The sequence below is a fragment of the Anneissia japonica genome, unplaced genomic scaffold, assembly GCF_011630105.1.
Source record: "Anneissia japonica isolate Jap-2015-1 unplaced genomic scaffold, ASM1163010v1 scaffold287840_len1291095_cov163, whole genome shotgun sequence".
Lineage (NCBI taxonomy): Eukaryota > Metazoa > Echinodermata > Crinoidea > Comatulida > Comatulidae > Anneissia > Anneissia japonica.
Genome location: NW_022728493.1, coordinates 439013 through 451131, shown reverse-complemented (window position 1 = coordinate 451131; position 12119 = coordinate 439013). Strand labels below are relative to the sequence as shown.

At 35.2% G+C, this 12119-nt stretch overlaps 1 protein-coding gene across 2 annotated transcripts in view; it reads right to left on the bottom strand.

Annotated features, from left to right (window-relative positions):
• LOC117114179 (protein mono-ADP-ribosyltransferase PARP12-like) overlaps positions 1-12119 on the bottom strand; it is a 24656-nt gene continuing 12537 nt past the window's right edge. For both annotated transcript variants that reach the window (XM_033257752.1, XM_033257753.1), the window contains exons 3-8: positions 7521-7838; positions 6367-6792; positions 5520-5730; positions 4562-4812; positions 3098-3337; positions 1-2178 (exon numbers count right to left, since the gene is read on the bottom strand). In XM_033257752.1, the coding sequence (XP_033113643.1) occupies positions 1752-2178; positions 3098-3337; positions 4562-4812; positions 5520-5730; positions 6367-6792; positions 7521-7838 (1873 nt within the window). In that variant the 3' untranslated portion in view covers positions 1-1751. The remainder of the gene's footprint in view (positions 2179-3097; positions 3338-4561; positions 4813-5519; positions 5731-6366; positions 6793-7520; positions 7839-12119) is intronic.

Below are 12119 nucleotides of genomic sequence, written 5' to 3'. Positions count from 1 at the left end.
TAAACGAGACTAAATTTTTGGGTGTCACCATTGATTCCAAACTTTCTTGGAAACCGCATGTCAACCAGGTATCCAATATTATTGCACGTAACATTGGTATTCTAAACAAGCTTAAGCACTATTTTCCATCAAAAATTTTTTTAACCTTATATAATACTTTAGTACTACCTTATATTTCTTATTGCAATATTGCATGGGGAATCACTTTAAATAAGTTTGAAACTTTATGTCCCTGGTCCAGCTTTGAATCGACTAACGTCGATTGCATTTTTCTTCTTCAAAAACGAGCCCTTCGGATTTGCTCAGGTGATTCTTTTAGAGCTCACACCAAACACCTTTTTTTTTTATCACTTTAATGTTTTACATGTATATGATTTAAATAAAATCCAAACTGCTGCTTTTATGTATCGTTTATCGCATAATACTTTACCACCCAACATCAGTAATCTTTATACAAGAGCATCTGAACATCATCAATATAATACAAGATTTTCTAGCATCAATTATACTTCTCGTACTCCGTGCACATCTACTATCAGGCGTTTTTCAGTTCTATTTTGGGGTCCTAAATTATGGGCTAATATTACTGATGACCTAAAAAATAAATTTACATTGAATAGTTTTAAATATCATTTTAAAAAAGTCTGTGGTCTCGGTGTACGGTAATTAATTAATTATCTTTTTTTCTTTTCTTGCTCTCATTTCTATTTGAGTCTTTAAATAATGTGTCTGGTCTGGTGTTCTTGTGTTCAAACTGGATTGGAATTATTATAATTAATTATTATTATAATTTTATTGGTATATCATTTTGTTATTATATTAGTTTAAATACAGCTAATCATTGGTACCGGTCATTTTTCCAACTGTTTTGTTAAAGGTGGCTACGTCTTAAAGCTCTACTAGAACTTACTGTAGCCTCCTTCCATACAATGTATTTTTATTAATTTGCATTCTTATTTACTGTATTACTGTATTGTATGGAAAATAAATGCATAATTGATTTGATAGCTACTATAAAGAAAGGCCAATAGGATGTCATGACATAAGTATACCGAATGTCATAAATAAAATGAAATAAATGTTGCGACTTTATAGTAAACTTCAACACACCTATGAATATACAGATAGGTGACCGTGGCCTGACGCTCGCCTTGTAGCAGGTTGGAATCCCGCCGGAGACATTTTTTCACATAACTGTTAAGGAACTTTTTTATTGAAAGGGCTGCCTGATACTTCTACACCATCATTTCTTAAAATTTGTTTTTATCACCTATTCATTTAGTGCTACAAAGCATGTTATGACTTAAAGATGTTGATTTACCTCAACACGTCAGTCTGGATTCAATTATTCTTATATCAGCAGTAATTAAAAGAAATTTGTCGAGGATCATTACATTTCATGTAGGCCTAATAACATTTATCAACTAGAGTAGTTACTCATTTACTTAGAGTGCATACCTGTGCCCTGTGCCTGAAAATTGAACAATACGCAAGCCGTGTACGATTGGCAATTCCATTATTTTTCGTCCTGTGCTTTATTTATTATTTATTATATAAAAATCAAATATCAGTGATCTTAACCTTGTACTTTTCTTACCAAAATTATCTTTCTTAGGTTTATTATGTACCTTTTCACTAAATGTTATGATGATCCATTCCTCTATATTTGTTGAGTAATCCTGCTAAGGAGACAGATAGCGAGTTATTACATACGGTAACGGCCTTCGGCGGTAATAAAGCACATTGTTGAATTAATATTCGATTAGATATTCCGGGTACATCTGATCCTTATCAAAAATAACAAATATGCTTGGATTAAGAAATTGATTTACACAAGAATCATACAGAATCTTTATTTGTCCACTCGCCACGATCTTTTCTGGAGGTCGTCTGTGTGTTGGGTTTCCAACGGTATAATCACCAACTAAAACCTTTGCAAGAAACATAAACCGCCGGCCGGAGCTTGCAGCTATCGCATAACCTGTCGAATAACTCGCATCGCGGGCGAAATAGCTTCCTTGTCCATAAGCTGTACCAGAGCTTGATCCACTGCATCGGAAGTCAAAGTTCTGTTGGCAGATAGCATTCACGTGGTACTCTCTTGTCCCGTGCCAAAGTCGTTTTTCATTTACAGAAACATCAACGGTTTTTGTCTTCTTTTTCATTCTTTCTCGTTTTCTATATTAATAAGCACAATAAATACATCTCATTTTCATGTGTTACCGGTAGTATTTCTATGGTTGCCATTTAAATAGATATTTAAAGTAGGCCTAATTCCAATACAGTAAGCCAATAGTGGCATTTCTTTAAATAAATAATGGTCTTGTAGTACCATCTCAGTAAGAAAACCTGTCACGATTACCACAGAGCTACAATTACTTTTTTTTTTACACAAAAAGAACTAAAATAATACAGAAAAACTTGCGTTGAAGTGTTACTTGTGCAATAATAATTATTATTATTATTCATTATTATTATTATCATTATTATTATCATCTTTAATATCATCATTATTATCATCATTATTATCATCATTATTATCATCATTATTATCATCATTATTATCATCATTATTATTATCATCATTATTATTATTATTAGGATAACACGTCAGGTAAAACATCATTCCTATTCCTGTTGCAAAATCCTATCGAATAGCATTGCAGTACACACTACTACTTGGGAATCGGATTCAACACTTTTCACTAGTGCAAACTCGGTGTTCTAGTGGGTAAGACACCAGGCTTGTTATCTGGAAGTCGTGGGTTCGATTCCTACCTGAATCATTTCCAAGATGATGTACGAGATGAAGTGGATATTTCAGGTTATTACTATGATTTATGTTTTCTTAATGTTGATAATTTGCGGGTGAAGTCTTATAAATTGTTAGTTACCAATGTAGGCCTAGTTTGTTTTTGAATAAATATTATTGTGTTGTCAATTTTATGGTGATGTTAAAGACAGAAAATAGTTGTTTGACGAAAAACTGGGGAACGGGAAATGAGATACAGATTTTTGAATATTTAAAAACGGGGGGGGGGGAAACCGGGGTGTAACCGCCCTTTTTTACACCTTACACCTCATCACGTAGGCCTACCTGGCATAGTCTTCCCACAGTTCTTCATTCTGCACCCGTTGTATCTTCAGGATTTTGTTTGGACACGTAGCACTGAATAAACGCTGTATGTCATTGTATTCTGTACTGCCACTTTTAACATCAAACAGCTGAAACGTAGCATCCGGGTCTAACTTATTTCCGTCTGTCTTCTCCCAGGTATCAGGAAAGGTTGTAGATGATCCATCGCTACTACTGGTATGCATGCTAACACCTTTAGCTCTAAGCAATAAGAAATAAAAAAAAAATAGCGTTGCTGTGCTCTATGTTACTCAACTCGCTCCACTCTTCTTCAAAAACGCACAATAACTCGCCAATCTCGTACTTTAAAAAAAAGTTACACTAACACGAAAGTTTCACTCAGACGAGTCGATTAATTTTTTAGATATCCGATCTGCGATGCTTTGCTTTGAATGGTACATGTCTATCGACACCAAAATAGAATCACTTCATTTTTCGAACGCCTTCCATTGTATCAGTTGTACACTGCCAATTCCTTACATGTTCTGATTTAACATTCTAGCACGTTTTACTCTTTATAGTTGACAAAGTGCGTGCAATGTATTGGTGTTGAAATGGAAGTATTATAGAAATAGAAATATGGGGATTTGATTTTTATCGTCACATGTTAAAATGTAAAGATTCCTAATAAGTTCCAAAAAAAGTGAAGTTAGTATATATAGAACACTGTACACATTTACTGTAATTGAACCAATTTAAATATTCATCATACCTATTGTTTCAGCCTACAGGTAATAGGGTAAACCTTACTTTAAGTGGTCATAGGCGTAGATCCTGGGGGATGGGGGATATATCCCCCCAATATTTGACAAGGGGGGGGGGATGGTCCATTGTATCATTTCCCCCAATGTATAGGATAAAATGGAGCTTTACACACTTCAAAAGACTGTCACAGAAATAATTTGCACTGTCTTATGCGCTTACACAGATGAAAATTAGCATAATGTACGGTATTAATGTTGATAACAAAATTGTTTTATCTGGTACAAATCTAAGCTCTTCTTTCCTTAGATGTTAGATGTGCTTGCAAAGAGAGCCACATTTCACACTGAAGGGAGTGTACGACATCAGTTATGTTATGTCAATTCCAAGAATGTTTAAGGTTATATCGGTTGATGAGGAATTTATTGATTAGGCCTATAAGAGCAAATTGCATCAATGTATTTTGCAAAAACAAGGTTTCCAGCTTCAGAGGTGGGGGGGGGGGCACATCCCCTGTCCGCACAAGGGCACACATTGGCGCTAACAGGGGTCTTGGGTCAAAGTGGGTATTTATTTTTCCGTTATATTACAGTTGGGAGAGAATTTGAAATTTTGGCATTACAGCTACGATAGTATTAAATAGAAATTTGTATTCTGATCAGATATTTACTAAAACTCTTATAAGACACAGGTATAGCAAAATACAGAAAATTCAGACCCTACCGATTTAACTGAATTTCTTTCTTGTAGTTTGAAATATAGAGGGTCGTGACGACTTCCTTGGGGCGACGACGGACCTCTCTGATGGTTGTATAAGTTTCACTATTTTGCTGCATCGTTCCGAAGTCCAGGGTATAGCTATTCGCCCCAGTATTAAAGTTAGCAGTTGACAGTTTGGAATCCTCTATAAACTGCTGATAACTTTCTTCCAATTCGTGGCTATCTTTATCAGCTTTGGCATTGCCGTCTGAGTTCTGTAAAAAATAATTATGATTAAGCCTATATTTTGGCCATGATTCCTGCAGCAACTGAGATCTGTTGTGCTTTATAAATTCATGTGCCTTTATAATATTGAAAACATAAAATAGTGTTTGTTTTGAAAAATGCTCTAAACTTATAACAATATTATGGCGAATCTATTAAACTTCAACAGACTGGCAACAAACTGCCATGTTGTTAAAGTCAGGCTCCGGCGGTTAAAAATGTTTATATTGTTGTACAACTGTTTATTGTCTATGACACAGAAAGTGTGTTTGATGAAAAATGACTCGGAGTCGGATACGATTAATGATATACAGATTAATAAATACACTATCTAAAAACTGGGAAAGGTGTAAAAAGGGTGGTCACGCCTTTTTTTGCCCATTAAAAAATACAATATTCAAAAATCTGTATTTCATTCCCGAGTTTTCGTCAAATACCATATGGAGCCTGGCTTCAAATGACATTCCAAAGGCAGACTCATTTGACAAAATAAAATACAATATTGCATACCAATTGTTTCACTAACAAACAGCCCTGTCAACTGAGTTTCATTATGACTGTGTAAAGCATGGGTATTGTGTGAGCACAGGTTGTCCAATTTACATAAATGAAGCGAATTTGAAATGGAAATGGAGAAGAAATATGTAGGTGACTGTAGAAAGAACTTGTTGAAGCATTGTTTCTTTAGATACTGTACCTTCTGTCCATATGGTCTCCATAATTTACCACCACCGGCAGGGTCATTATCTTCCCAGTACCACATCCATTCGGTTGTGAAAGGATGATTTGGCGGTTCAGTTACACTAGATGCTGTTGATTTACGAACAACTTCGCAGTTTGATATTTCCATATTTCCAAAATGCAACACTGCAATCGAATTATTTGAATCATCCTCGGCGAATCGTTCTCTGTTTTAAGGGAATAAAACATTCCATAGAATTTCTTTATACCACTTAATATATAATAGTACAGCATTGGTAATTGTGGTTGAAATCCGGCACTTGTTCTACTTTGAGTATGAAGGCCTACAACATTTGACTGATTAATAAAAACGAATGTTGACGTTTTCAACATATTATTATTTATATTTATTTATTGATCTGTTCCCAGCAGGAAATATTCAGCATTTACTCATTAATTAATAATAAAGGTCGCAAACAACTGATGGTGAAAAATAAGGTGACATGACTGGAGTATTATAGATTGGTTTTTTTTTAATTATTTTTTTAAATAAACATTTAGATCAACATTGTTTTAGAAATATCAAAGTTACCTAATATAAAAATACATCAACGATACACATCCTTTCTGCAAACCAATATATAAACAAATAAACAAAACAAATTAAAAACAAAGCAAACTAAAAAATAATTACAAACAAAACATTTTAATAAACCAAACTGCAGGCCTATATTATAAGTACAAAAACTGAAGGAAAAAAAACGGAAAGTTCACTTGTCCAGATACGGTTTTATCCAAATAGTGATACTATATAAAGTCATAATGTCTCATCTACTTTAATTTATTATATCAAAATAACCCACCCATTGACAACTTCAATACTATCTTTGGAGACATCACAATATTGTTCTTCCAGTTGTGTCTGCTCCTCATCAGTGAATGGATTCCAAACAGCGTCCTCGTCATCCTTCAACTTGTATAACCACCGATACGGTAACCCGTAGTGCTCCCGTATACAACGTTCACCATAATTACATTTACCACGAATGTTGTAAGTACAAATTTCTCCTTTTGTCATAGGACGGGATGAGACACTTTCTTGCCTTGATGGTTGCAGTCTGACTGGTGTGGCACTAGACATTTCCAACTTGTCTTTCAATTCGCGTAGAATTGCTTTCGCCGGCTGCTCCATAAAGATACCGTGATTTTTCAAAACCTTCTTACAGTTAGGGGTAAACACGTCATGGTTATATTTACAAGAAGACGGACATTTTTTATTTATATACGACCTGAAAAATAAAATAAACAAGATAATCTGAGATTACCAAACCGTCGCCCAGTTGTGCAATATCTATACTGAAAAATTAATGGCATTTATTTGCACGCCTGCCGGACCACTTCTCCATAGGCCTTGGGTGGCAAGCCCATCAATCAATCGAGTTTACATGCTGGCCGGATCGCTTCCATTCTACTGGCCACAATTTGACTCACTCCACCACTCTGGTCCACTGTCGATCCACTGCGCTCGGATTAACCAAACAAGGCCACGATCCGCTGGACTTGGCTCTGTCGGCTGTTGAGGCCGGACAATATATAAATAACAAAATCTGCATTTTACTTCCGATCACAGCACTGTATTTGAGGACTGAGATACATGTAACATTGTCAATGTGTGAACATTTGAAATGAATCGGTCCAGCAGTATATGAGTCAAGCTCCCGGAGACACACCACACACAGACACACACACACACACACACATAGACGCGCGCTATTGCAATACCCTTCACCTCCCCATCGAAGAGGCGAGGGTAAATGTTAACTTTGAAGTATATGATATATAGTACCAATGTATTATATATATTATATATATTATTATAATCTAATGAGCGATTGGTAACAACATTCGACAATAAATAAAAGAACTGAAAATAATTAGGTTTTACAGAAGAATATTATAATATCCCATTATGATATTTAATCGGTAGTGTAGCTTTGCTTTTCACTCTCTTCCTTACCTACACATGTGGAGAAATTTACAATCACTAGATCTCTTACAACCCCGCTTAGTATTGTAATATGTGCAAAGGACAAGATCGGAAAAGCCTTCTTCATTATTGTAACTAGATGTACTAGGCCTGTAATTCTCCGTTGATGATGATGGATTGGCTGGTGCATTACTAGACGTTTGTATTTTATCTCTTAGTTTGCGTAAAATTGATCTTGCTGTCCGATCCATAGAGATTCCATGGGACTCCAAAACTCTCGTACAATTGGTCTTGAACACATCGTGGTTATACTTACAAGACGGCAGACACGTTTCTTTAATATATGACCTATAAGATAAATCATTGACAATAATCGTAACCTACCACACAAAAAGAGGCAACTTTATTAAACACTGTTTTCTTTTATTACTTGTAATACTATCTTATCAATTACATAGATTTATTATTTGCAATAATTTTAAGCATGAACATTTTATATTAATTTTATTTTACGACATTGAAATAGTTTTATATTTTGAAATTTGGTTCTTATCCTGTTATCCCATTTTATCCCTTTTAACTCTTAATCTATCGTTTTTTTAATATTTTAACAATCCTCACTAAACTTTTTAGCGGAGGTTTTAGGTGATGAACTGTGAAAAAGCTCAACATTTGTGCAATTTTGTAATTTTTTTTATTGTACAGTATTAAGTGTCTTGCTAAATATTGTATTGCATTATGTTACGATTACGAATGCACTGCAAGAGAGTGTGGCGCTGTTTTAAAAGCTTCATGTCAAATAAAGTTATTATTATTATTGGCTTTTCCCAGCAGTACTAGGAAAACCCATTGTTTTTGATCTGATCTTTTTTCCTTTTTCTTGTATATATTTTTCCTATCTTTTTGCAGTTTTTTTTTCTGACCGTCACTTTGGTCATTTTTCCGTGCTTTGCCAAAGCAAAGGCCATATATCAAAGAAGATGTGTCTCCTAATATTTAGTGTCAATCTGTGGTGGAGTGTGCGTGTGAGGACCAATTAAAGTGATTTAGGTCAAACAGTCTACACCGGATATTTCAAAAACCAATCAGGTGATCTGAATGGAACTTACGGGAAAGTTTCTTCAAGTTACAAGGAAGAAATTTTTATGTGTTAGTGACGATCCAGTGAAGGGTGTAAATTTGAGGGTCTTTTCAATTTTGGAGGACCCAGATTTAAATATCTCTTTTAAAAAAACCAATGGGTCTAAATGAAACATTCTATAATACTTTGTAAAGGTCTTGTAAAAAAATGATCAAATTTTTATTACGATCCGCAGTATAGTGTGGATCCGAGGACAATTTAAAGGAAAACGTCCCAGACCACATATTTCGGAAACGGATCAACTGATCTGAATGAAACATTCCAAGTTACAAGGAACAAATTATTATGTGCTGGCGACGAATCAGTCAAGGGTGTAAATGGAAGGGTCAATTCAATTTTTGAGGACCCAGACTTAAATATCTCTTTAAAAAATCAATTGGTATGATGTAAAACCTTGCATAACAGTTTGTCAAGGTCGAGTAAAGAAATGAATAAATATTTGTGACGATCCGGAGTAGGGTGTAGATTTGAGGACCATTAAAAGAAAAACGTCCCAGACCACATATTTCGAAAACGGAGATAGTATTATGTGTTAACGACGAATCAGTCAATGGTGTACATTTTCGGGTCAATTAAATTTTTGAGATCCCAGACGAAAATATCTATAAGAAGTTTTCAATTGGTGTAAATGTAACTTTCTATAATAGTTTGTCAAGGTTCAGTAAAGAAATGACTGAATTTTTGTGATGATCCTGCGTAAGGTGTGAATATGACGACCATTTAAATGAAAACGTCCCAGATATTTCAAAAACGGGTCAACTAATCTGAATAAAGTATAACCCAAGTTACAAGGAATATATTGTTATGTGTAGGGGACGATCCAGGTTAGTATAAATGTGAGGGTCATTTAAATTGCTTACGTCCCAGATAAAAATGACATTTTGCAGAATAGTTTTTCATGGTAAAATGAAGAAATGATCCAATTTTGGTGACGATCTACAATAGGGTGTGGATATGAGGAAAATTTAAAATGTTTTTTGTTGACAGTTGATTACATTATTCAAACGCAATTTGCGTTTTCTAAAGCGTTTAAACCAGTTACAGCTAGATTAAACTCAAAACTACTCTGATATGCATGAATAATTTTTGCTTTCAGTCATTGAATCGCTATGAACTGAAAATTCACTTTCCTCTTCAAGGTCGGTCCATATGGTTGTGGGTCACGATGTACCTTACTATTACCATTGCAGCCATAGTTCAAGTCTCACTAATAACGTCTCAGTGAATTTGGGTTTGTTTTTTTCCCCACCTCATTCTTTTCCACTTCATTAAAATTATATTGGTTTACCGTATTTTTTTTTTACTTCATACCTTTTAACGACTTTTCTTTTTGTTGCAATTTCAACTTCACTTCTTATTAAAGCAATGGGGAAAAGCCCTATGTTCTGTTGTTCAAACAGACATAGTAAGTCTAGTTATTATTATTAATAATATTATTATTATCATCATCATCATCATCTCCGCCAGAAGATATACGTTTTCGTTCGTGTAAATTTGTGTCTGTGTGTAACATTTGGCTGTTCTGTTTTGTTTTTTCTTGTGTTCGAAATATCTCAAAAACGGCTGCACAGACATAATAGAGGAATTTAGCGATGGGCGTCACGTGACCTAACTTGGGTGTTGGACATAAACAATACACTGACACAGCGGTGTTTTACATGGAGATTTCTATCGTGGCTGTCCCTTGTTTATTGCTGCAAAGAGCATCATAATTCCCAGTAAGCTATACCAAATCGATTGGAAATTAAACTTCAGAATTTTGCCTTAATATTTTGCTAATGCTGTTAAGGATACTGGCCGCAAACATTGAAATCTTTTGACAAATATAAGGCCTATGCCCCTGCACATCTATGGCATGGTTAGTTATACATGATGGTCTTCGACCCGTGAACTATCGATGTTAGGGTCAGCTAAGGTTTATGAAGGATCACTTAAATTTCAAAGCATACAATCCAAGATGAACGCTAGGATAAGTAAATAAACAATATTTTGAACAATCGTATTGCCTTTCCTAGACATTTGCTTCTGACGTTAACAGTGGGTGGTTGTTTTTGCAACCATAACATTATCTTTTCCTATGCTATCGCACAGTAATGTTTTTCATGTACATCCAAGTTAGGTCACTTGACCGCCTGTAAGCAATCATTGCTAAATCCCTCTATTGAAAATAACAGGGAGTGTTAGGTATAACCCAACGAAGAAATGATTAAATTTTGGTGACGGTCCAGAGTAGGGTGTGGATGTGAGGACCATTTTAAGGGATTTCTCCTAGACAAGATATATCAAAAACTTATCAACTGATATAAATGAAACTTTCGTGAAAGTTTAACAAAGTTACAATGAAGAAATTATTGAGTGTTGGTATCGTTCCAAATTCGGGGTGAACTTGAGGGTTTCTTGTGTTCAAAATATCTGAAAAACAACTGCACAGATTTAATTTCCAATTACAGGGATTATAAGGTATGACCAAAGGATGAGGTGATTACATTTTGGTAACTATCCGGTGTATGATGTGGATATGAGGACTATTTAAAGGGGGGGGGGGGTGCGGGGATGATACAAGTGGCCATATATTGCGTATTTAACCTTTCCTGAGTTCGGGAAAAATACTTCAAAAATTCAAAATGTTGAGATGTAAGGATAATTACAGAAACAAAACATGATATGATGAGACATGAAAATCAGGTGAAAACGAGGCTGATCACTTTTTTCAGTAGCTTGGCATTAATATTCAAAACAAGTCTGTCTGTTAATTTTTGGCGAGCAGCTGATCGAAAAATCGTCCCGACGATCGAGCGACTAGCCTAGATACAGTACACTAGTGTGAAGTCAAGAGTTTTTGTGATCGTTTACGTACGCGGTTACAGAGAGACGGTTTAGTCAACGTCAATTCAATCATGGAGGAATAATTCAATTGAATTAATAAACGTATATCAGTCCGATGACTTGACTTGTTTGTTTATAATTAGGCCTACACCTATGCCTAGGATTAACCTCAAAATAATTATAACTCCATGGATTAGCACAGTCAGTGTCTACCCAGCAGCAATAGCGCACTCCTGTCCGGGACACTGCTCCAGTCCCGCAACAGGTGAGTTCGCACGCAGCCTTATCCAGCTGACGGTAAAGATAGTAGGTTTCTACTACTATAGCCTAGCCTAGACTTGTCATGCCATGCCATCTTTGTCACATTAATTGTGCTAGTGCATTTTTTTCCCCATAATAATAGACCTAGGCCCCTAGGCCTACTAATAATATAGGCCTGGTCCTATGAAAAACTGTCTAGGGCTAGGCCTAAATGTCTAAAAAATGCACTGTCTAAATAAAGGTGATGTGCTATATCATCAGAGCCAACACCAATTCCTGTAACAATAAGATTATTATTGATATACTGTAGGCCTAGAAGCTAGGCTATACAACAATAACGCCCCATACTCCAAACCTAACTTTCAGCTGTTGTTGAAATGTGGAATTCAAATAAAATATTA